The sequence below is a fragment of the Citrus sinensis genome, chromosome 2, assembly GCF_022201045.2.
Source record: "Citrus sinensis cultivar Valencia sweet orange chromosome 2, DVS_A1.0, whole genome shotgun sequence".
NCBI lineage: Eukaryota > Viridiplantae > Streptophyta > Magnoliopsida > Sapindales > Rutaceae > Citrus > Citrus sinensis.
In genome coordinates, this window is record NC_068557.1 from 5,741,106 (window position 1) to 5,767,585 (window position 26,480).

Sequence of the window (26,480 nt, forward strand, 5' to 3'; positions counted from 1 at the left end):
ACAACTAAGCTATTATTCATATATCCGGTTCCAAAGATGATTCTTCACAAATTTTGTTATATCTACTATTACTGTAAAAACTGAAAGAATTAATCTTATTTTTGGGAATGGAAAATGTTTTGTATAATAGGTTATCATTATTTTTAATTGAAGCACATGTTTATATAATTCTTAAAGTTTAAATTTTATAAGTTCATAAATTTATCAAAAATATTTTAATAGATTTAATGAGAGCTAATTGGAAACCTAAAATCTTAAAAAAAAATTTAACCAGCGTGGGCTATAGCACCCCAATGATCACATACTTCATCCGCGACTGCAAATATCTTTTTCATGTTGAAATCTAGAAATGTGCCGTCTAAATCCATGGATTGAAACTTTCATGAGCAATACCATTAAAGTAAATACCCACGGCGGATAAATTTGATGTCTCCACAAAGGATGTTGATCCGTATTCATATTGGACTAATTTGTTATAAGTATATATACTATACAATTATTTAAAAAATATAAATATTAAGGGGATCTCATGTTATTAACCAAAACAAGGAACATAGATCTCAGAGCCTCAGACAACAAGCCAGCAAAGTACAAGAAGAAACTTTTAGTTCCACTTTATCAGTTCACACAATCACACTCTCGTCTTCTTCTTCTTCTTCTTCTTCTTTCTCTCATTACTTTCCCTACAGCTTCACTTCGTCATCATCACCATCACATCCAAACACAAGCAAGCAGAGATAAAGCAGCAGCTACCCACTGACCCACATGCATTTCCCACATCAATGGCTCTTCCTGTTCATCATCACCATCATCATCATCATGTTTCGTCTCTGTTTATCTGATCCACGAATCTCAGAACCGACCATCTTTTGCAGCGCCAACAAATCAAAAACTTCAAACTTCGTCCCAGCTTTCGTCAAAGAAATGGAAATTCTCTCACAGCTCATCACCGCCAACACCCATTTCGCCACCTTCAATCTAAACAAAACGCCATACGTTCCTATCTACGCATTGGCTCAGTGCCACCTTGATCTCTCTCATACTGACTGCCTCCTCTGCTTCGCTGCCTCCCGCACCAAGCTCCCCCGCTGCCTCCCTTCCCTCTCCGCCACCATCTTTTTCGACGGCTGCTTCCTCCGTTACGACATCTACAGCTTCTACCAGGAGTCCGTTTCGCCTTCTCTTGACGACGTCAAGTGTAGTGCCGAGAACGCAACTGTTGAAAATGAAAACGAAAATGATGCTGTTGATGGGTTTGTTGAGAGTGTCGGGTATGCTGTCGGGAACGTGTCGAGAATTGCTGTTGAGAAAGGAGGAGGGTTTGGCGCTGTCAAAGTGATGGGTGTTTATGCATTGGCACAGTGTTGGGAGAGCCTTGGAAGAGATGGATGTCGAGAGTGTTTGGATAAGGCTGGAATGAGAGTTAGAAGAAGTTGCAGGATGAGGAAAGAAGGCAGGGGCTTCAATGCTGGCTGCTATTTGAGATACTCAACCGACAAATTTTTCAATCATGATGATGAAACTGGAGATGATCGTGGTATTTATTTTTTTTATGTTTTATCAATTTTAATCAAAGTTTTTATCTTTATTGGTGTTTCTTGTATTATTGGAGTTTCTTGTATGCAGGGGAATGAAGTTAGGGTCACTTAAATGAATCATTTCTGGATGTTCTAGTCAATTGTTCATTTACTTAGTGTCTCTGCAAAGTTTACTATGTGTATTTTGGTTGTTGGGCGCGATTGGTTCTGTTTATCTGTATCATCTTCTTGTTGATGATTCGATTATTTCATTATGTTTTATCAGGGTCTTCTCGACTAGGAGTCATGATAGCTATTGTTTTGTCAACAACTGCATTCCTCATGCTCTCTCTCTTTGCTGCTTATGCTGCCTATGCTAGATTGTCGAAGATGAAGGAAGGTACAGTTTTGAAAACCATTGCAATAAGTGTTAGCAATTATTCACTTTTTGCGTTCGCGTTCTCACGTATTAGTATTCTCTTGTGTCATCTAGACCGCAATAATCTTGGACTATATGCAACTTCTATTAAAAAATCTTGTCTGAGTTTCAAATATGAAACCTTGGAGAAGGCAACCAATTATTTCAATCCTTCAAAGAAACTAGGACAAGGAGGAGCTGGTTCTGTGTATATGGGGAGTCTTCCAAATGGGACAACTGTTGCTGTCAAGAGATTGATTTTCAATACGAGGCAATGGGTAGATGAGTTCTTTAATGAGGTAAATTTGATCAGCAGCATTGAACACAAGAACCTTGTCAAGCTTCTTGGTTGCAGCATTGAAGGCCCCGAGAGCCTCTTGGTTTATGAGTATGTTCCAAACAGGAGCCTCGATCAATTCATTTTCGGTAATTGTTTATTCCTTGCAGTATTTTAAATGCAATTCGCTTTCTGAATTTATCTTCATCAAACACTTGGATTTTTTTCTAAAGTAACATGTATCATGTACCCATCCACCATCACAGCATTCTTTAATTTCAATTCATATGCTTATCTATAATTTGCAATGTTGAGTGCTACTAAGTTACCGAGTTTAGTTATAATGTTAAACTATGAGTGGCTGAAGAACCTATGCAGTTATTATCTGATATTAGTATCTTCAATCCTTTATGATGACTAACAAATGTTTCTGTATGGGTTAAAAATATCATCTAATCCAAGATTTCTCAGATATCAATGAATGTGCGGCATGATAATTCTTCTGTTCTTTGCAGATAAGAACAAAACGAAACTTCTAAACTGGAATAAGCGGTTTAACATCATTCTTGGAACCGCCGAAGGGCTTGCATATCTTCATGGCGGTTCGGAGACCAGAATAATCCACAGGGACATTAAGACCAGCAACATTCTTCTCGATAAGGATTTTACTCCAAAGATTGCAGATTTTGGGCTTGCTCGGTGTTTTGCTGCTGACAGGACTCATGTTAGTACGGCAGTTGCTGGCACACTGTAAGAGAGGCTCTTATATCAGCAGTAATTGCATTTTTCCTTGTTGATTTTTACATTAGTCGGATCTCTCTTTAGACATTACATCAAAAGCTAATGTATACATAACATTGTATGATATCTTGTTGTAGAAGTATTCTCACTGCAACGCAGAACACAATATGATCTTCATATTTCATGGATTGATGTTGTCCTGCTTGGGAAGGATTTTTCTACAAGTCAAATAGCAAATTAATTCTTTTTTCGATTTTATATTTTTAACATTGCTTCATTTGGTGATGCAGTGGCTACATGGCTCCTGAGTACCTTGTTCGAGGACAGCTTACAGAGAAAGCAGATGTTTATAGCTTTGGAATACTGATTATAGAGATTGTATGTGGTAGAAGAAGCAATGCATTCTCACAGGACTCTGCTTCCCCTCTACAAAGAGTAAGGCTAAATTTTCACCTATCACTTTTAAGTCATCGGAACCCCACGTCGCACAATACAGAAAAACTTTACTCTTGACTATTTTAATGTTGTTAATGCAAGATTTGTTCCATTTTCGCCCCAGGTGTGGACACTTTACAGATCAAATAAATTGGTTGAAGCTGTTGATCCTAACCTGAAAGATGATTTTCCCGCAGAGCAAGTATGTAATGTGCTTCAAATTGGTCTTTTGTGCACACAAGCCGCAGCTGCCTTAAGACCATCAATGGCACAAGCAATAATGTTGCTGACCAACAAAGTGTGCGAGATTCCAACCCCAAGTCAGCCTCCCTTTCTGAATTCAAGTGTGATGGAGCCAGGAAATTCATCAAGGTCTTGTAGCGCAAACAGTTTCATATCAAATGTAGCAAAAAGAATTGAGGTGTCTTACAGTTCTTCTGAGTCATCAAGTACTCATAGCTCAGACGCACATTCAAGGAGTAGAGAATTAACCCAGAAGTAGATTTTCAGACTGGAAATTTTATAACATCAAGAGATATCAAAATCAAAAGATTTTATTTGCAGCTATCTTCATGGTGGTCTTGCACAGGGAAGCGATCTAATTAATTGATAAATCAGCCTGAATAAAAGTGAATTTTTTTAACACTCAGCAGTGGCCTAAAAATGCAAGTATGATTTTTCACATTTAGCCGTGGTCTGAAGAACATAAATATATCTTTTCTTGTATTCGTTATTTCATAAATTAGAAGATTACACGTTTAATGGAATGCTTCCATTGTAGCCGGACTCTTCTCAGTAACACTTGCACAATGCAATTTTTATGTATGCGTCATAAATACGATGTCATCCCACCCAACTAATCAAAAAGGCATTATTATTCTGATCTTATGAGGATTTTGTATTTGACCCAATTGACAATTGTACGAGCAGCAGTTAGTTTTCAGAAATAAATTGGGCTGTTTACAGGTAGTGGTTAACAAATAAATAGTTGATGTGTACTCGTCGACTCATACTATCCCTATATGCCGGGTCACGTGGCAATGACACACCCTTGACATTGTTCACCTAACAGTTCTAGAATGCCAGATGGGATTTGCATGTGGCCTCAATAAATTCGGATCCATCTAATTTAGTTTTGGTCCCGCGATCAAAGAATGAGGCCCGACCTAATCCACTCTTCTGTAATTGATTGATTGGGGGCTCCACATCAACTATTATTATCATTCCAAAAGAAAAAGACAACACGACAAAAATGAAAGATACAATCTGGATTACCTTAGATCAATTATCTATAGTCAACTTACTCCCTTACTTTTAAACAAAATCCAGGCTAGCCCATTAAAAACATACAAAATCAAGGGAGAAAAATGAACAACGCGGCCAATTTTCTTTAATACTCTTGATAATATTTGTGAAACTTAAATTGTCTAAACAGTCAACAACAAACCATCATATTACTCTTCAAATTGATAGAAACTTCGACCTGCCAGCATATTCTGCAGGCACATCAGGTAAACAACATATGTTCTTAAAGTAGCTCTTGCTGACTAACTAAAGATACATCATCCTACTCATCTTCGACCACAACACTAATTTCACCTTTCTCGAGCAGATCGTAAAATTCCCGCGTTCGGCGTTGGTTATTCCATTGGTGCATTTTCCACAATCCTCCAGCAAAGAGGCCGATAGATATCCCATAGACAATCTCTTTCACCACACTGGGACCCTGATAAGTAGCATGTGCAATCTTATGCGCAGCCATTTCCTTCTGCAATTTCCACACCATGTTTCAAATTCATTTCTCAATAACCAAGATAGATATAAGACAGTAAGTAATTAATTTCCAGTAACAACATTCTAACAAATTCACTTGACTCAAAGAACTTAACATGATGAAGAAATGCAAAAGAATATTTATGTCTACCACAACAGCAACATTATAAACATTAACGATTCTGTCTAACTCTGTAGAAAGTAACTAGCATATTAACCAGAGTCCATAGAAATTAAAAATCAAGAGATAGCCTTAATGCTAATTACTTCCACTCCATTTTTTACCAAGAGAGTGCTATATATTTGGGGGTTTTGAAACCCTGTGTGCAAGCCATCAAAGGGTTCCAAGGTAAAGGGCCAGAATAAGGCAGAGGTGATACGTATTTGGTACATTAATTAATTAAAGGCATATTAACCAACTAACTAAGTCATAAAAAGAACAAATTCTGAACCAAAACCAAGCCGTCATAACCTCTATCTTAGATCATTTGCTTAAATCATTTTAGTACAATGATGCACATATCACATCATCTGCAAAACCACTTCACTGTAAGTCAAAGAATATGATGAATGTGATTCAGGGAACAATTCACTTTCTACTGGGAGCTTTCTTGTCTACTTAGGAGTAGAAGCATGTAATCTCTTAGCTTCAGGTATACCTGGTGTTTTAGACAGATTTTAGGGTAGAAAAAGGTAAACATATCTAGAACAATGAATTTGTATTTGCAGGAAAAACGGGGTATTTCACTGGTTTGTTGTGTGCGGTGTATCTGAAATTCGGGAAGGTGAGAAGGGAAGAAAGAGTGGTAACAATGGTGAAAGGTTTAAACCAAGAGAGATGTCCTTCAAAACAAGCTTCACGCTTGCAAAACAGTGAAATATAGGTTAGAGGTGAAGCCAAGGTACCCGGACGCTCAAGTTAGCAAACTCAAACTTTTTATGGCAAAGAGAGCTTGCCAGTCCTCTGTAAATCAAGGTTTGAGGTTAAAGAAAACTTATTTTTGTAGAGTGTGAGTGTTGGTGAGTGAAATGATGGTTGATGTGTGGTGGGTGATGTATGGTGTGGATATGTTATTTGAGAATTTGTGGTCTAGTGGTGTGTGGCAGGAAGTAGATGGGCAAGAAGAAGTTGGCAGGTAGTGTTGATAGCCCTCCCGCAGGATCTCCCTCCCACATTTCCATTAGTGAGGGTGATAGGTCTCCCCCTAGTGCCTCTAGGAGCGGTAACTCATATTCCGAGCTTCCTCCCTCTAGGAGTAATTCTCGTATCAGTCCGCGTTTTTTCGGTAAACGACCAACCCAACATCTTTGAAAAAGAGGTGAGTAATTCAAACCCACAGTTCAGGCTCATTCCTTGGATCGGCCTCCCAAGTTTCCCTCTGCTCCGATTTTAAAATCTGGTAACCTTTATTCGCTAGGCGCTAAGAAGGCTACTTTAGGGGATTTAGAGCAGATTAGGACCCGATACAATATTCCTCTCTCTATCAGACTTAGGGTACCCCGTGTGGATGAGCGACCTGATTGTCTTTTATCTGATGAGATTGCTCTTCACATTGACGTCTTTAATCTTGGACTCCACTTGCCCCTCCAACCTTTCTATGTGAGGATGTTTAGTTACTTGGGGGTGGCCCATGGGCAGCTGTCTCTTTCAAGGTGGAGGACACTTACAGGCTTGCAGGTGTTGTGGTTGGAAATATTGGGGTGTGATTTCTATTTGGGAACTGGTGGACCTTTATCAACTCAAAAAGCTCAAAGGTCCTTCAATTGCTTACTTTTCTGCTTGGGGGGACCATGGCAATCTCGTAAGAGGGAATCCCGCCTTTAAGAATGGTTACAAAAAGGAATGGTTTGTTGCTGAAGGCAAGTGGTGGATAAAGACTTTAAGTGACGATGACAACCCTGTGGAGGTTCTAAATTCCTTCAGTGAAGACTGTGAGTATCTCTCTTATATTTATTTTCCGTTCTTTAATGTAATTCTTCGCCTAAATATCTTTGTTTAATCTTGGATTTTCAATGGTTTCACAGGCGTGACATAGGCTAAAGGGTCATGTTTGGTGTAATGTTAGCCAGACAAGCGCTAAATACTATAAACACAAAAGCGGGAAGCAAAAAGCAGAAAAGCCAAATAAAGAACGCGGTGGTAACGGGGTACCCCAGTCCCATAGATAATAATAGGGTACCCCCCAACACTCAAATCATACATGAATCACCATCGAAAGCAGGTGGAAAACCTCTATTGATCAGCCCCGCTTTCCCCAACCTGCTCTCCTCCAACACATCACTACCCCTCTGTACACCTCGAAGCTTCTCCACAAACTTCTTCACCTCTTCCCCCACCTCCTGAATTGGGCATGACCTTTTAACCCATGTCACGCCTATGAAACCATTGAGAATCCAAGATTAAACAAGATATTTAGGCGAAGAATTATATTAAAGAACAAAGAATAAATACAAGAGATATACTCATAGTCTTCACTGAAAGAATTTAGAACCTCCACAGAGTTGTCATTGTCACCTAAAGTCTCTATCCACCAGTTGCCTTCAACAATAAACCACCCCTTTTTGTAACCCTTCTTCAAGGCAGGATCCTCCTTTACGAGATTGTCATGGTCACCCCAAGCAGAAAGTAAGCAATTGAAGGACCTTTGGACTTTTTGAGTTGATAAAGGCCCATCAATTCCCGAATAAAAATATCACGCCTCAATACTTCCAACCACAACACCTGCAAGCCTGTAAGTATCATCCACCCTCGAAGAGACAGCTGCCCAGGAACCACCCCCAAGTAACTAAACATCCTCACATAAAAAGGTTGGAAGAACAAGCGGAGTCCAAGATCAAAGATATCAATGTTAAGAGCAATCCCGTCAGATAAAAAACACTCAAGTCGCTCATCCACACGGGATACCCTAAGTGGGACGGAGAGAGGAATATTGTATCGAGTTCTAATATGCTCTAAATCCCCTAAAGTAGCATTCCTAGCGCCTAGCGAATAAAGGTTACCGGATTTTAAAATCGGGGTAGAGGGAGACTTGAGAGGCCAATCCGAGGAATGAGTCTAAACTATGGGTTTGGATGACTCACCTCTTTTTCGAAGATGCTGGGTTGGTCGTTTACCGAAAAAACGCGGGCTGATACGAAAAACACTCCCAGAGGGAGAAAGCTCGGAATATGAGTTACTGCTCCTAGAGGCACTATGGGAAGACCCATCATCCTCACTAATGGAAATGTAGGAGGGAGATCCTGCGGGAGGGCTATCAATACTACTAGTCTCAACCGCACGACGTCTCCTCGCTGCCAACTTCTTCTTGCTCATCTATTTCCTGCCACACACCATTAGGCTATAAATTTTCAAACAACATATCCACACCATACATCACCCACCACACATCAACCATCATTTCACTCACCAACACTCACATTCCACAAAAATAAGTTTTCTTCAACCTCAAACCTTGATTTACAGAAGACTGGCAAGCTCTCTTTGTCATAAAATGCTTGAGTTTGCTAACTTGAGCGTCGGAGTGTGAACGTCGGGGTACCATGGCTTCACCTCTAACCTATATTTCACTATTTTGCAGGTGTGGAACTCGTTTTGAAGGACATCTCTCTTGGTTTAAACCTTTCACCATTGTTACCACTCCCTCTTCCCTTCGCACCTCCCCGAATTTCAAATACACCGCACACAACAAACTAGTGAGGTACCCCGTTTCCCCTAAAAATACAAATTCATTGTTCTAGATAGGTTTACCTTTTTCTACCCACAAAATCTATCTAAAACACTTGGTCCTCAGGATCCACCACAATTGTAAAAGATGTTACGTGAGCAAGACTAATCTTCAAAACCAAACAGTAAGCTCTTGCCACTGTCACATTAAAGACTAATCTTCAAAACCAAATAGTAAGTTCTTCCACCCTCAGATTCGCCTTAAAATCAACAAATTACGATAGTGGTTAGGATAACTAAGAAAATCCGAAATCCATGGCATATTTTTATTGGTGTGTTGAGACCATCCTTCCTATAACTTTTCCCAAAGATCAAATACATAATTTATCAAAATACTTAACCTTCACCTACATCTATGTACAAGAGAGAACTCTATTATTAAATAAGGGTGAGTTTTGGATTCCTTTTAGAAGCCATTTTCGCCCTAAGTGCTTCGTGTAGAGAGTGCTTAAACACACTTAATTTTCCATCAAAGGCTTTGTTGTGTGATTAAATAGTGCTTTCCGTACAAGTAAAATGGTTAAATAGACTTAATAAAATCTGTTTTACAATAATTATTATCTAATAGTAAAATTAGTTTTTTTAACAATAAAATTTTCAAGTATCTTAGCATCAAGTCTCTCAACCGAGGTCCTCTAGCGTCAATATGTTAACTTACCCCACTTAACCTGGCTAGGATTTAAACATTAACACACCCCTCACATTCAAGGGCACTTATCTAGTAAGCTTAGCTGATCACTTCGCTTTGTGGAAATTAACTCATTTAGTAGACTTATCCATGGCGCGCGTGAGTCCAAATATTAACTCATTCATATGCCATAGGTTTTGGACACCTGACTGTGATGAAATGCAAAGAATAAAAGCATTCAAAAGCTCTGCAGGCATCAGCCCTTACCGAAAATGCATTTAAAAAAAAAAAAAGCGAACTACAAAATCTTAATAACCAGAAGCTACATGCAGAGGTGGTGGCTCATGATGATCATTGTCATAGTTAACCCTGTACTTTTACGTTTTTTCTTAGTTCTTATTTGCAGATGTCTAATTTCAAGCAACAACAATTAGAGTGCTACTTTATGTTAATATATGCACATAGTAGCTGCCTTATATTAGTAGAAGAGAAACTTCTTATATGGTTGGCTTGCTCTTGCCAATATGCTATGTACTAGAACTATATTAATATGCCTTAATTGAGTATAAGAGAAACGTCTAGTTGGCTTGCTCTTACAATATGCTATGTACCAGAACTATATTACATTATATGCATGTGTTGTCTGCGCATTGCAATTAGATTAGTGGAATAGTGGTACATATGTAATTTATTTTGACCTTAATGAATTATCCTTCAAGAATATGGAACAGGATCTAACTTGAGAACTTCTTAAATGTACTAGACAAAAGTTTTATTATATAAAGTTTTAGGTTAGACAAAATTACAACGTTTTGAAAAAGATCATTCAATTGGTAATTCAACAAAAATTTCAACTAAAAAACAAGCCTTCATACCGTTTTTTTCAATGTTTCTTGATGCTCTTCTACTTGAGCATTATTTTGCTTCTACTTTGGGAGCAAAAGAGGTATATTTGCCCAAAATTTATCTTTCCTTCTACTTAGGCTAGTAGGTGAAACTTTATCTTAAGTTCCATTACTTCATCCCAGATTGCAAGTTCAGCTAAAAAAATATGCGCACACATACACTCAAATGAGATCAATAAAACTTAGATTGCTAGAGGAAAATCATCAGTTTTAACCCATAGCCTCAAAGCATATCCTAGCTTATGAGTTGTCCTGCAACTTGACCATCAAGCCAGTACTAAGGACAATAGACAATTAAATGCCACCTCATAACTACAGCCTCCATAATGAGAGTGATTTTAATCCGTATAACCATATCTAACCAGAGTACCCGAAAGAAATACTGGTTCCAAAGCACATTTGTTTAAATAAACTAACCTTATCTCCTACTGTCCAGGGCTTGGACCCATTACCCAGTTAGTCTCCGAATCTTCTAACCAAGCCAACCATTCAAGGGTGTGCTATTTGTCTTTATGTCTTATATAAACTAAAATGCAAACAAATCTGACACATGACATGCAATAGGTAAAATGTAGAGCATAATTAAGTAGATTTCTTTACCCAAACACACACACACACACAAAAACAAAGTACGTCTGGTAATTTTCAAAACTAAATGACTGACTATAATTCACATCACACCACCTTTAACCGTTAACAGAACATATACTTTTTTCATCAAATAACACCAGTTCACCAATCAAAATTACTTCAAAAACCACGAAATAAATCATATAATTACAAATAATTATAAGCTAGATTCCCTTTTAAAAAATTCATTTTGTTCCACTGACTACTTACATTAATTACATGCAATCATTTTTCAAAAGAAAAAACAAATTAATTATTTCTTAAATTTGTTAAGAAACAATTAGCAAGAAGAATAAATTAAAGCGAATACATACCTATTACTGTCAGAGGGAACCAAGTTAAGAGCTTGAAGAGAATTAGAGAAAAAAACAGCGCCCGCCAAAAACGGAGGAAGATGTTTCAGAAAACGTCACTTGTAAAAGCGAAATATTTATCCTAGAGAGAGGTTCCCAAGCGTAAACTGATTCGATAATATATGGTGCGACGAGGGACGCTAACTGGGCAACACAACCCAGATCAAGACCGTTCATGGAAATGAAATTCAGTAGATCTGTTCTTCATAAAATGCCACGTTGGACAACCTCAGAAAAGTATTTACCAGTAACAGTATTATAGCAAGTAACTCGAAAGCATATAATGGGAAGATATTAATAAGTGTAGAGGTTTCGAGCGGGAATAAAGCGCATGGCGAACACGTGTCTACCATGCGTCTGAACGAACCTTCTCGCATTTTTGGGTTATTTGCTTTAAGTTGAATTTTGAAACGGTGGAAAAAAGTAAAGAACTTTAATATTTTCTAGGCTAATGAAATCGAGAAAATTAGGGATTTTTTATGGAATGATGATATAGTTATAAATATCAACAAAGTGTTGGTTTTATTGATAATGGAGTCCTAAGTAACTTGATTGGATTTGCTCCCCAGTTTGAGTTTTAGGAAAGTCGTCTTTGTTGGGAGAACATGTACCTCTCGGTTCGAGCGGAGACTTCTAGTCTGGGTTGTAGTACGGACTTAAAGGTGCCTCCCACAGTTGGAGCCCTCCCCAGGATACATCTTGGTCAAAACAAAAAAAAAATGATATAGTTATAAATTTTTGTATAAATTTATTTTATATAAATTAATATTGTATTAATTTATTGATTAAATAAATATCTCTTGACCCACATGATTTATTTTCATTATTTTGTATTTTCATTCAACTAATGAATTGATGCCACATCAATTTGTACAAAATAAAATGTATTAAAGATACTATGTCAGTCATACAATAAATAAATAATGATATAACATGTGTATATTTATTTTTAAAAATCATTATACATATAATAATTATATTAAATTTAACTACATATATTATACATACATTAATTGATTGTAATATATCAAAATTACTTTAAAATTTCTTCTCATACGGATAAAAAAATATAATTACTTCTATATCCTCCAGAACACTTCAGAAAAAATTATAATTTATATATATTGGAATGCATTGGCTGTTGCTTCCCATAGTTATCAAAATAATTAATTTAAAAAATGTAATTTGTTTAAAATCCATTTTCAAAAACGTTAAAGAACAAGAGACAGAAAGATTTTTTTTTTTTTAAACAAAGAATAGTACTGTGCCAGCCGATATCAAGCAGCAATATACCACATGAGTCAAGAACCCTTACAGAAACAATGAATGAATCGTGCATTTCTTATACGCTTTTTGTATCAGAATTAACTGTACATTTGCTAGCATGTATAACAACCATATAACTTGCGCAGTGCTTACTTTGTTTTGAAACTAAGCGATGGACTATACACATAGTTTTAAGAACAAATAGAACAAAAGTTTACCTGAAAATTTTTCTAAGTTAGAGAAACGAAAAAACACTCTCAAACCCAAGAAATGAATCAACTTCTTTGGTTTTACCTGTCGACGCCAATGGCAATGGGCAACACTGCCTAGTTGATGTGTTTGGACTACACTTCTGCTTCTTCATCATAGAAATGTCAAAGGATAGCATTTTGATAGATGATGATGGCTCGGCGGTACCGGCAACCGAAGCAATTGGAGAGAGATTCAATTTTCTAAATGTTCTGCAGCAACTTCCTGAAACTATATTATGATTCTGCTTCGTGCATACCTTGTTATCATTTGCATTTTTGTCCAGTGCTCCAAATTCTATATCTGAAATTGTTGAACCATCTATCAGGACTGCATCAGAATTTGCATCTTTTTTTACGTCAGAAGTAGCAATGCAAAACTCGGACTGATTTGCCAGGAAGTGTTCATTTGTCTGGATTGCCGAATCAGACTCCATAGTCTTCGATATATTGGAGTTGAACACTGGAAAATTCTTAGATTTTTTCCGTATGTGTTCAAATATTGTAGATTCGGTTAGAGTTTTTGAAGTGCATTCTTCGTATTGAGAAGGAACCGTATCTTCAAACATGAAAAACTGGTAATTATATAGATTCTATACAAGAACCAAAGGCTAATTGCTTACTTTCGGTAAAGAAAATGCACCTGTGTCATCCAATAGATTAATGGTTCCCAGATTTCCAGCAGCTGTCAGAGAGCTGTTGAAACCATGTTCTTTCAGCTCTGCCTCTGTGGATCCTGAAGATGGATTTAGCAGAGTTGCTTGTGGAAAAATGCCTCCTTCTGTTTCTTCTGGAACATCTAACTCATCATGGAGTTGAAGGCGCTGCTCATAAAAATGCTTTCGTGTGAGAATCAAGGGCTCTGATGATGCAGACTGGGCATTATTTGATGCAGTGGAGATGGGGAAGTTTCTGGCTTTTTCACGTATGTGCTGAAATACTTTTTTTTCAGTTATGACTCTGCAATCATCATCTTCAACTCCTGCAGCAGTCTTTCCTGCAGTAACACAAAGATAGTGGTGGTATGTTGAGAGGAGAAAGATAAAGAAAATAACAAGAAAGAAATTCTGCATAAGCGTAAGTGAAAATGCTATACCTTCTCCCAGATCTTCATCAAGAAGGCTGAAACTGGGCCTGGGATGGAAAATTAAATGGTTTATTAGTAACAACAAAAATATGCAGAATATGAATTTTCAGATCTAACAGCATCTTAGGGACTGAATTTTACTATGTAGAAACATAAAAATTTGATTAACCACAAGAACAAGCACTCACATTGAACTGTCTTCCATCGTAGAACTAAGCAAATTGTCAATCTCTTGAGCTGGAGTTTGAGCAGCAGTTTCATTTTCATCTTCTATAACACATACTTCTTCAGGTGTATGAAAAAGGGGAGACTGCTTATGTCCACATTTTCGATTCACGTTTGAATTGCTCTCCTTCACCAGTACTAGTTTTTGGTGGATATCAACGCCAACTACATGAATGGCAACTCAAGTTGAAATCAACAACTCCGTGAATAAATATAGAATGTATGGGATTGCAAAAATAAGAAACTATCAGAAGCTTAACTGTATTCTTCAAAAATGAGGTCAGCTTTAACAGTCAGCTTCCCCTGCCGGGGGTTTGATGAGAGAACTGTCACACTATAGGGGCTGAAAAGGAAACCAAAAACATCAGAGTTGATGGTACACAGCAGAATAGAGATATTGGTGAACATTCTCTTCTGAACAGAAAACAACTAAAGAACTGTGCCACGGAACCAGCAAACCTGAGCTGATTCTTCTTCAAGCATTTTACCATGGAGAATACATCCACCCCATCCCAACCAAATTAATCATATCTCATTGGATTCGAGCCCTTGGCCTCTTGTTTTCACAAAAAGAGGCCAACCAACTGGGCTATACTTTGGGAATATTGTATGTCTACCTTGTTCTAATAACTTCTCTAAAAAATTATTTAGAAAAAGTTGTTGTAGAAGTTGCAATGACAATGACCAAATAGACAGTATAAAACAATGCAGCTTTGTCTTTTGATAGTAATTGTCTACTGAACAAGAAAGAATATGCCTTCAGATTAGGTTACTTTCCCTAGAAAATATTGCATCAAAAAGTTCTGGATCCAAGCAAGAAGAGTTAATGAATTTCATTGTTTCATGTATGGCCTCATGCAGTAAGGGAATGCTTCAATAATTATCAATTCATGAAGAAACTTAAGGTATAAGGTTTTATTACCTGGAGAACTCGTCAACTCTGCAGCAATAAGTAGAGATACAGTCAGCCAATATCTAAATGATAGATGAAGTACAGATAGCACTTAGAAATAAGAAAAACACAAAGGGGTCTCTGTTATGTTAATAAAATCCATTCAAGGTGTATCAGGAACTTTTCCAGCACCAAAATCGGCAATGTGGCACATAACACATCTATTTTGCAGGAACTCCTTGGTAATATGCCTTAACAATGTTCTCTATCCAGTTAACAAATATAAACAAACTAGTGCCAGTCACCTTATTTTCTCATGAAAGAGAACCATGTTATTTTCTTCAGCACCAACAATCTGCAAATAGTAATCACTATAATTAATTAACTTCAATAATGCGTTTCCATAGTATTATAATTTATAGTTGATTTTGCTTCAACAAGGCTTGAATAAAAATGTTTGTAGACAAATTCCAGAAAACATACCATATCAGCATAATGTCGTTTGGTTGATTGTACTGACTGTGATAACCTAGTCAGTGTTATTAGCAGCTTGGACTTTCCTTGTCCCTGGCATTTTATTTCTTCAATCTTCATGTCAACTTTTGGAGGTAGAGACAATAGAGACTCCTTGATATGGTTTCCAAATGGATACTTTCTACCAGTGACTATCTCTATTCTCCTTGGATCAGCTTCAGCTAGCGTTTCAAAAGATTTGATTCCCATTGAATGTAGAGCCTGAAAAGAGCATTTAAAGAGGGAAGGAATGCAAAGACAGGGCATATGATTAACCCAAGACAAACAATCTTAAGGCTTCTGTTAGCAATAAGCAAAGAAAACCTTTGCAGTCACCATCCCAATGCCAGGCAGTTGTTTCAGCAAGTATGGACTGTCATCCCATAGTCTTTGATATAGTGATTTGGCAAGAAGGGCTGAGTTCACAGCTCCTTTGTAGTTCTTTCTGAATATGAAATAATCCCTCATGCACTTAGCAATTCTGCTACCGTTGGTGGATATCGAATTCATATCCTTTGGCAAGCATATGCAGTTCATGATCTCATAGGTCAAACTTTTAAAAATAATTAAAAGGAAGAGGATGTATTGAAACTAATATCATTATGAAACCTGGGTCAGAGATAAATCATGAACAGAGGGATCGCCTGTCAAGCAATCATTTGCCAAAACAAATATCTTCTCTTCTCTGGTCTGAATTCGCTTTTTCCGCTTCCCTTTATCACCATTGATGTGGAAGCGGAGCCGGCCATCTTTGTCAATATTTATGATATTTAAAAGCTTCTTCTCGTTGCGCCTAAGTTGTATCCCTTCATCATCAGTAAATTAACAATGCATCATTCCTTTAGTTGACCTTTGACATAGCAGTACAAAACAACCCTATTTCATATATGCACATACAAGCAATTTCCTCCGCATGGCATACAGTGTGAAGTGCATCTTCTAAACCACAGTTTACTGGGGTCTGCATAATGTATTTCATTGTATCGAATTTCAAGTAGTACTTGGTCATCAGCCTTCCAGGCTCTAAAGACACAAAAAAAGATAAATTGGAAGTTAATGATACCTCTTTTCTGCCATAAAAAAAAAGCGAGAGTGTGTGCTTCATGTGTTTTTACTACCTTGTGGTTTCAAGAGAAAACCATCTTCATCTGTCCAGATCATTTGATGGCATGATAACTCGTCAACTTTCTGAACACAAACTTCTGATATGCCATAGCATCAATGAGCAGTGAGGAAATAAAATTAAAATTAATATTCTACTAGTGTATGATTAAAGTACCTTGCATATGCTTTTCTATACGGTCTCTAGAAATCACTTTTCTAACTGAATAATTCTGAGGGTTCTGATCATGCAACCAAAAGAACCAGATATTAATTAGACAGAAACAGTATAAGGTGAGCCTTTTTCAAACCCAATAGGTGCCCATAAAATACATGCCTTTTTCATTCTCACGTACAAGTAAGAGCACTTCATCCATTCAATTGCCTGTGTAATATCAGAAACGGTCATTTGAACTATTTCTGCAGTCAAGTGCTCTGTCACACACGAAAGCAACCTAAAGTAACAAGAAAATGTAGACAGCCTAATTAGAAGACATGCATAATCTTCCACAAAATATGCACAGAAATCCAGAGCACCAAAATCAATGATTGAATTGAGAGATCAAATGCATACTGTGATTCCACCATTTCACATCCATTCAAGAGATTCTCATACAGATGAACCTGGGCATGCATAAAAGGGTGAACTCAGGAATAAAAAAAGGACCCACTGAATGACAGAAAAGCAATATACAAAAGCATTGTAGAAAGGGTGAGAAAGAGAAAGAGAGTCAATAATTACAGTTTCTCTTCTTGTCATTATTATGACCGTCCCTGTATCATTGAATGGTGGCCGACCTGCCCTTCCACACATCTGCGCTAAAGCTTGCAAACTTTAGATATAGTGTACTGTAAGTTCGCATGGCATAAGGTGCAGGCATGCATGATTGCAGTTCAAATGAGAATCAGTTTAATCTTTCTTTGATCTCTTTTCTTTTTGGTGTAATGGCTATTACTTTCCATTTCAACCCTTTGCACATGTTAGACTAATCTTTCCTTTCAGAAATGTCATTTCTCGTCAGCACAGTATCAGTAATTATTTAACATCAATTCTATTTGAGATCTTCTAAAAACAAGTATATTAACAAAAGTTGTCATCACCTGCAGAATTGTGGATCTGTCATGTTCCATGTAAAGACCTTTTTCCTTGTTGCTGAGGAAAATCCAAATGTTGGTAAATGAAATAAAGATTTTCTTTTATGGTCTTATGTTCTAGTTTTACAAGAGTTGGAAGAAGTAAAAAGTTTTACATACAAGTACTGCGTCGATTTTATTACTACTGTATGAGCTGGTAGGTTGATTCCATGGGCTAGAGTATTTGTGGTGCACAGAACTTGAACATCACCCTTAAGAAAAAGTCCTTCAATGAGGTTACGATCCTTCAGGCAAAGCCCTCCATTGTGATAACCAACTGCAAACATAAAGATGCTAAATCACACCACTTTACATCAATTCAAGGAAGGGGGGCAAAAAAACCAGAATTTCAATTTAGTGAAAAATATATAGTAAAACAAGATCACTGTGTACCACCATAAAGGATATAAGATTGCATTTGTTTGTCACTGCATGATAAAGAAGCTTCCCTTAGTCTTTCTTGTTGTTCACGATCTTTTATAAATGGATTTGAATAACCATAGGTCATTGCTGTCTGAGAGAGTTGCTGTGCAGCTTCTTGTGCTCCTTTTCTAGTTGAACAAAAAACCAGAGCAGATTTCCCTCTTGAATATTGCATTAAAATATCTGTAAATAAGATCCATTAATCCACACTATTTAAAGAGAGTTTACTAGAGAAGCCTTAATCAGCAGACATTCATAAACAAACAACAAAGATTTAATAAGAATTACACCAATAGCCCTGCTTACCAAAGATGTAGTTTTGAAGACGCTGGACAATGAAACAGATATATAATATCAGAAAAATGAGAAACTACTCAATCTATTAACAATGAGAGCTTTGCTTCTTACAACCTAGAAAAATTCTCACTATTAAAGAAAAATTAATTAATTATTAAGAATCAAGAGCTTGCCTTTTCAAATAGAAAATCATTTTTTGCTGGGGCATAGCCTGCAAGAATAGTATTTTCGTTGGTAACAGTAATAAAGAGAATGAAAGGTGCATAAACTTGAGAGAATGTGTCCTGTCCGTTCATTATTAGGAATCAAGCCTTCCTAAAGTATGCATCTTCTTGTTATAATTACGAAATAAAAAAGAATCATTTAATTTGTGGAATCAAAAACTTAAAATCTACACTGTACTATTCATAGGAAACGGACTGGCAGAGGCAATAAGAAAACATTGATCAAAATGTTAAGAAGGTAACAACTAATTTTGAGAATGGAATGTGAAGTAATACATGCTTACCAAACACTTTAGTAGTCAACTTTACAGGCCTCATTTCCTCTCCAAACCTGGGGAAACATTAAAACGGATGAATGAAATAAATGCACTCTCTCATTGAAGCAGAGAAAGTAATACGATCATTTTCTGGTGTGTGCGCGCGCGTATATATATATAGATGCACCTTTTAATTCCTTGGACAGGGACATTAAGCCATTCCGCTGCACTTGTTGGCATGAAATTGAGTATAAAAAGTTTTAACTGTATTGTCACTATAACCAAATTAACCAACTAAAATCAGCAAAAGCATCAAATGTAAACTTTACCAATGTCCTCAACGTTTGGAATTGTCGCTGACACAGCCAGAAAGCGGACAGAAGCTAGAGAACTTGACTTCATCTCAGGGTTGCAAGCAAGCATTTTTATTCTACTAATTATTGCCTCCAGAGCTGCTCCACGTGGATCATTCAATAAGTGAACTTCATCAATAAGAAGAAGAGCAATGTCACTGAAAAAGCTCAGACCACCATCCTTAATGCGATATCGAGTCACTGCATCAAATTTCTGCAAAAGAAAAGATATCCATTTGGCAGACTCTAACAGCATAATTAAAATATAAGCTATATAAAGAACCAGTAGAAGAATGCAATCAGTATATCAACGAATTTGATGCAAGGACACTCACGTAAAGATGCATACCGCACATGTCCACAGCCATTAGAACAAGAATTACTAATAAAAGAATCAGATTCGAGTTAAAAGTGCAACAAGGATAAGAGAAATGTGTGCCAAGGTAGTGTAAGATGATTTTAAAGGACTTGACAAAACATAATCTGAGACAGGATTGAAACGAAAGTGACTTTCTCTAGTTGAGGTGAGTATATTTTTGTGTATGCAAGTATTTGTCTGAGAGCATTTATGTTTTGTTTTCCTCTATTCAATACAGTTAATACTCACCTCAGGAGTAGTTAGGATAATGTCTGCCTCTTGTATATTCCTTGTGCTATAGTATTCATTGTCACCAGTCAACTCCAGGCAATTTATACCCCATGATCCAAACTTCTGGTTCCAGTCACGGAGCTTCTCCTGTATTAAAGCCTTGGATGGAGCTATGTAGACCTTCACAGAAAACCAAAACAAGCAGAAGCAATAAATAACTATTGCTTAATGGATATATATATATATATATATATATATATTCTTCACACCCTAGTACAATAAATGCAATTGCGTGAACAATTTAATTTAAAATGGCAGCTGTAAGATATGAATTAGGCATGAGTGCCCAAAGTAGTGTGTAACTAACCATGCTTTAAAGAGCAGCAAGAGAAAAGAAGATAACAAAATATCAAAGTAAATATGTGCTTCAGCATTTCAATCTAAAATAAGGAAGGAGCACCAGTACAGGTCTCTGTGACTGTTTATAATTAGAATTGGAGAGGGGAAAAAAAAATTTGCTTCTGATTCTACTATTTTGCAATAACATAACATTTAACTTTACTTACTGTTTTAAGTGTTCCCTTTATGTGAACAAACCTCCCCTCAGATATGAACCTCGAGAGAAGCCTCAAAATGCACAGCTCAAAGAGCACGGTTTTGCCACTTCCAGTTGGGGCTGATATGACCATGTTGACTTCAGATCCAAAACAAACAGGAAAACATTCACTCTGCAGTGAATTAAAGTATCTGCAAGTATCAGAATTGAAAACATAGTGAATTGAGACTTGAAAGTACGACTGCCAGTTAATTGCTCTTTGAAATTTCTGACATCACAAATAAGGAAGACAAAATACAGTAACAAGTAAATCTCAGGAGTCAAACAAATATGAGACCAATAACAGTTAAATAGAAGTTAAATTGATTCACTACCAGAACAATCAGCAGATGAAAAAATTTAGATAAACAACATTATGAAATCTAATTAACAGTAACAATACCTGAAACCAAAAGCTGAACGAAAAGGTGCAGGTAAATCTAGTACAGATTTCAGTGCGTATGAATCCATCATAATGAACTTTTTTTTCTCAAACTGAAGGAAGAAAAAGAAAATGCATAAAATTACTATCAAATTGAGCAACAAAACTATTTACACATTTAAAGAGACAAATAGACCCAGTATAAAATGCCGAAAGCGTGCAGTGGCTGTAATCAGTGAGAAATCTTCTAAACTTCAATCACTGTTAGATCATCAGATGCAAAATTTTTCTAGATCCGAAAAACTTCAACTCTGTAATTTAACTGAAAAAGAATCTACAAATAATCTACAAATAACTCTTTTACTCCACGCTACTAAACTATGAACAAGTGAATTTCATAAATATCTAGTTCCATTCATATTATTGCTCAAAATTTCCTAGCATCAAAACAGAAATAGATTGAAAAAAAATTCCTTCAAAAATCTTATGGATTCGCAAGAATCGATAAATATTTTTTCAGAAAGAAATCCAGAGCTCTTCGAGTTCATTCGGAATCAAACAAAATCAGTTTATATAGGCAGCAATTTGAAAAATAAATAAATAAAATAAGAAATGGTAAGAATTATAGGTCGACTCCATAATCATAATTTGAATCCTTAGATTCTATGAATCACTTGATTTCTTCACAATAGCATCAATGTTTTTTTTTTCAAATGCAATTGAGATCCTTCTGGAAACACTATTGATATGCTAAATAAAAATCTAAATAACAAAGCTGAATTTAATCAAGTTACTGATTGCAATTAGTAAATAGATGATGCAACGAGCGAGACCTGAGAGCAACGAGTGGAAGATTGAACTTCGAAATTCCCGATCTGAGATTGAAGCTGTGAAATGAAAATTGGGCTCAATTTATAGTCGAAGAAGTGCTTTTTGGCGGGAGAGCGAACCGGATCCAACCGAACCCGATCGGGCCGGGACAACCTAGGCTCTATGGACCTATGGTATTATTTGAGTGCTGCTATTTACCCCGAATTTGCTCCCCGAATCTGCGCCCCGAAATCAAAACTCACCGTTTGGTAATGAATCACGTGTTTCTTCAGTTGCTTTATGTAAAGGAAAAAGCTGGGGAAGGAAAAAGCTGTTCCTTCACGTGTTTCTTCAGTCAACGTGCCGTGGTATGCTTATTTCATTTCATTTGTTGTGTCCAGCCGTGGTCCACTTATTAGCTTTACTTTGCTATTTTCTTCCTTCTTTGCTATTTCCTTTGCTTTCGGGAAAATCTGAAAGAGAAAGAGGAGTTCATTGCTTTACAAAGTGAAAAACTCTACATTACAAAACTCATAAGCATTTATTGTTTCTTCATTAATTTATTAAGTTGTTTCATTTTAATTTATGAATGTTGAGTTATTTCATTTTAATTTATAAATCTTGAGATGTTTTATTTTAATTTGTGAGTTCAACCATGAGTATTTGTATTTAAATACTCTTAACCGTGAGCATTTGTATGTAAATTATTGTATTTTATTTGTTTCAGTTTGTTGAGCCGTGATAACTAATTAATAATAATTAATTTGCTGAATCGTTAATTAATAATATCTATTTATATTTTAAATTTGTTTGTAAACTTAATGAATTAGGGATAAGTAATTAATAATAATTAATTTACTGAATCGTTAATTAATAATATCTATTTTTATTTTTATTTGTTAGTAAACTTAATGAATTAGGGATAAGTAATTAATAATAATTAATTTTTATTTTTATTTATTTCTAAACTTAATGAATTAGGGATAAGTGATTAATAATAATCAATTTTTCCCTTCTAATTCTAAACATAATGAATTAGGGGTAAGTAATTAATAATAATGAATTTTTATTTTTATTTGTTTCTAAACTTAATGAATTTGGTATAATTTATTAAATTTGCAGCAATAATGGACGAGGTTGATGAATTGGAGGTTGATGAAGTGGAGGTTGATGAAGTAGAGGAATTTCAAGATTTACAGGAGGCTAATTTTGAAGGAAATAATGAAAATTTGGTGGAAGAGCCTACGGTTGGGATGTGTTTTAATAGTTCGGATGAAATGTTTGAATATTACAAAGTTTATGGCCAACAAGAGGGATTTCTAGTGATGCGAAAATCTTGTAAAAAAGGGGATAACGAGAATATGAGATATGTGACATTTAGTTGCGGGCGAAACGGCAAGTCCAAAGGCAAATCCAATCAAGTTTTGCGGCTTCAATATAATTAGAAAATTGAATGCAATGCTAAAATTGGAGAATGTTTTGTTAGTGGAAAATGGATGATTGGGAATTTTTTCCTTGAACACAACCATGCTATAAGTCCAAGCAAGAGTAGGTATTATCGATGCAACCGTACCATTAGTCCTTATGTAAAAAAATAACTGGAAATAAATGAAGAAATGGGAATTAGAATGGCTCAAAGTTTCAAGTCTATTGTCATTGAGGCCGGTGGCTATGAAAATGTCGCATTCTTAGAAAAATATGCTAGAAATTATGTTGATAAAGCAAGGCGATTAAGACTTGGAGAAGGGGATGCAGCTGCAATTCAGAAATATTTTCAGAAAATGCAAGCAGAAAATGATGGATTTTTCTTCAGTCTTGACTTGGATGAGGAGGGTCGGTTAAACAATGTATTTTGGGCAGATCCAAGAAGTAGGGCAGCCTACAAAGACTTTGGAGATTTTGTTACATTTGACACCACGTACCTTACGAATAAATATGACATGCCATTTGCTCCTTTTGTTGGGGTTAATCATTATGGTCAGTCTATTTTGTTAAGATATGGGTTGATTTCGCATGAGGACACGGAGACGTTTACGTGGTTATTTCACACATGGCTATCATGTATGTTCGGCTCTCCTCCCCTTCGAATCATCACAGACCAAGACAGAGCGATGCAAAATGCAATTGAGATTGTTTTTCCAAATACTAGGCATCGATGGTGTTTGTGGCATATTTTGAAAAAGGTGCCTGAGAAGTTGGGAAGGTATGCAGAATATCATGCCATTAGATTTTCATTGCATGTTGTTGTTTATGATTCACAGACTCCTATTGAATTTGAGGAAGCTTTGCATGACATGTTAGATAAATATGATATTGCTGATAATCAGTAGTTAAATGATTTATATGAAGAAAGATATCGTTGGGTTCCATGTTTTGTGAAACAACTTTTTGGGCTGGCATGTCAACTACTCAATGTGGTGAGAGTATAAATGCTTTTTTTTATGGGTATGTTAACTCAAAAACAACTTTGAAGCAATTTGTGGAGAAATACGAGAAAGCAATGGAAAGTAAAATTGAAAAAGAGTGGCAAGAAGATGCTAGGTGCTTCAGCCAACGGATGCCATGTCGTACCAATTTCGCAATGAAAAAACAAGTTGAGGAAGTATACACTATTTCCAAGTTTCAAGAATTTCAACAGCAGCTGATGGATAAGATGTACTGTGAGGTTTTCAGTTGTGAGGGATCAGAATATGAAGTCGTCAAAAATGATGGAAAGAGTAAAGAGAAGACTTTTCAGGTTATTTTTGAAAGGGACGACGGTGAAATTCGTTGTGCGTGTGCAATGTTTGAATGTAGAGGGATTGTTTGTAGACACGCCATTGCAGTGATGATACGTACCCATATAACATTTCTTCCTGAGAAGTATATTATACGGAGATGGAGGAAAGATGTGCGGAGATGCTACAGTTGAGTGAAAGTCAGTTATGATGTGAAAAGCTCGAGCATTTAACATCAGCGATATAAAGAAGAGTATGCTGCTTTTTATGATGTTGCTTTAAAATATGAAGAAAGTCATAAAAATGTTTTGACTTGGATAGAAAAGGCAATGAAGGATGTATCGTTGATTGTTCGCTGTCAAAGCGAAGATGTAACTGCTGTTGGTGGTGAAATGCAAGTTACGCAACCCAAGAGGGGGGGTGAATTGGATTTTTAAAAAATATGCAATATAATTCGCACAACAAATTAATCTAACACCTTAATGGAATAGAAAATAATAAATTCAAACAAGCATAAAAATAAAATAGTAAGGGAAGAGAAAAACAAACACACGGATTTTTACGTGGTTCGGCAATCCCCGCTTACGTCTATGCCTCCAAGCCAACCAAGCTCGAGGATTTCACTATCCAAGCCTCCCAAGGCTTCAAGTTCTTACAATTGACTTCCAATGTGTCAATGAACCTTTACAATCAAGAGATTATCTCCCCAATCTCTTTACCCCACACTTATACACTCACAATTTGATAAGTAATGAAAATTACAACAAAAACTCTCTTTAAGAGTGGATATGCAAATAATAGCTCAACAATCATTCAATCAATGATGATTTGCGTTTTAGAAGCTCAATATATGTTGTATGATCTTATATTTACTTGCATTAGTTCATAGAATGAAGTTTGAGTTGAGTTTTTATAGTTAAAGTCCGAAAACTAGCAGTTATAGCCAAATTTCCGTGCCCAAGCGGTTAGCCGCTTGATTTATCCGGCTAGCTACTCAGGAACAGTGATTTTACTGTTATTTTTTAAATTTGCTACAGTCACACTGTTCATTAAAATTACATTTTGGCCCAAAACGTTTTATAATTATATTATGACCTAAAACATCATAAAACTTTACAAATAGGTCCAATTTTAGAATTTCCTAAGAACAGTTGACTTTCCAAAACTTTCTGAAATTATGATATGGCCCCAAAGATATTATTATTTTGCAAAAAGGTCTTTTTCAACATAATACTCATATTTTTTAAAGTTCTCAAAATCTTTCACTTTAGTCCAAAATAGTCATAAATTATTGTATGGCCCAAAACATTTCAAATGTTTGTAAAAACGTCCAACTCCGAAATTTAATAATAATATTTATTAAAATCAAAGATTTCAAAACTTTGCATTTAAGTGCAAATTACTCAAAACCACAAGGTACTTTATCTTATAAAAATAAAACCTTTTAGTTTATAAAAAGTAATTAATTAAATTAATCTCTTGAGCTTCTCAAATGCTAAATCATGCATCAATTAAATCATACCGGCTTTACAAGAATTTATCGCACTAATTTATTCGTTGAGCTCTAAACTTTATTCTTGATTTCGCCGTTTGTCCATTGAGTGTCTTGAGCTTGATTTCACTTGATTCACTTGCATAAATATTACCCTTAAAAAACTAGTGAAAATGTGAAATACAATATCTATTAAATCACTTAATACATATGTTTGTAATCATCCAAATTACATTATGAGTAACCCTTTAGGCTAACAGGGGGGTCGGGAAGTTGTACGGAAATCATATAGGATCCAATAGTATCTTATCGTAAAGGTCGGCCACCTTCTCAAAGAAAGCAAAAGTAATTTTAAAAGCCAAAACATAAATCGAACAATACTTCATTGAGTACAACTGTAGAGGTAATTCTATTGCATTTATTTTTAATTAATTCAATACAAATTAATTTCATATAAATTGAATAAAATTTAAA

At 36.0% G+C, this 26,480-nt stretch overlaps 4 protein-coding genes across 8 annotated transcripts; 2 read left to right on the top strand and 2 right to left on the bottom strand.

The window, feature by feature from the left end:
- Positions 1–602: 602 nt before the first annotated feature.
- LOC102628493 (cysteine-rich receptor-like protein kinase 42) lies at positions 603–4,276 on the top strand. The gene is made up of 6 exons (XM_006470217.4): positions 603–1,537; positions 1,804–1,917; positions 2,011–2,361; positions 2,728–2,962; positions 3,244–3,388; positions 3,513–4,276. The coding sequence occupies exons 1-6, from the start codon at positions 766–768 to the stop codon at positions 3,888–3,890; spliced, it is 1,995 nt and encodes a 664-aa protein (XP_006470280.2). The 5' UTR covers positions 603–765; the 3' UTR covers positions 3,891–4,276.
- Positions 4,277–4,756: 480 nt separating this feature from the next.
- LOC102628200 (putative cytochrome c oxidase subunit 5C-4) lies at positions 4,757–11,623 on the bottom strand. Its single transcript, XM_006470216.3, has 2 exons — positions 11,363–11,623; positions 4,757–5,156 (listed from the first exon to the last, which is right to left on the bottom strand). Exon 2 carries the CDS (start codon positions 5,148–5,150, stop codon positions 4,956–4,958), a length of 195 nt encoding a protein of 64 aa, XP_006470279.1. The 5' UTR covers positions 5,151–5,156; positions 11,363–11,623; the 3' UTR covers positions 4,757–4,955.
- Positions 11,624–12,801: 1,178 nt separating this feature from the next.
- Positions 12,802–22,271, bottom strand: LOC102627910 (DExH-box ATP-dependent RNA helicase DExH17). 5 transcript variants are annotated; one of them, XM_052435304.1, is made up of 28 exons: positions 21,821–22,271; positions 21,009–21,100; positions 20,577–20,738; positions 20,029–20,190; positions 19,398–19,635; positions 19,256–19,292; positions 19,096–19,142; positions 18,761–18,798; positions 18,597–18,618; positions 18,261–18,473; positions 17,988–18,144; positions 17,835–17,886; positions 17,476–17,547; positions 17,308–17,357; positions 17,071–17,188; positions 16,912–16,975; positions 16,751–16,834; positions 16,530–16,655; positions 16,242–16,438; positions 15,957–16,145; positions 15,603–15,854; positions 15,425–15,474; positions 15,150–15,167; positions 14,488–14,570; positions 14,191–14,392; positions 14,012–14,049; positions 13,559–13,912; positions 12,802–13,474 (listed from the first exon to the last, which is right to left on the bottom strand). In XM_052435304.1, the coding sequence occupies exons 3-28, from the start codon at positions 20,697–20,699 to the stop codon at positions 12,903–12,905; spliced, it is 3,558 nt and encodes a 1,185-aa protein (XP_052291264.1). In that variant the 5' UTR covers positions 20,700–20,738; positions 21,009–21,100; positions 21,821–22,271; the 3' UTR covers positions 12,802–12,902. The 5 variants fall into 5 exon arrangements, with proteins under 5 accessions (XP_052291264.1, XP_006470278.2, XP_052291263.1 ...); XM_006470215.4 differs by having other exon boundaries at positions 20,577–20,757; XM_052435303.1 differs by lacking the exons at positions 18,597–18,618; positions 18,761–18,798 and having other exon boundaries at positions 20,577–20,757.
- Positions 22,272–24,195: 1,924 nt separating this feature from the next.
- Positions 24,196–24,708, top strand: LOC127900253 (protein FAR1-RELATED SEQUENCE 9-like). The gene has a single exon (XM_052434855.1). The coding sequence runs from the start codon at positions 24,196–24,198 to the stop codon at positions 24,706–24,708; it is 513 nt and encodes a 170-aa protein (XP_052290815.1).
- The last annotated feature ends 1,772 nt before the right edge of the window (positions 24,709–26,480 follow it).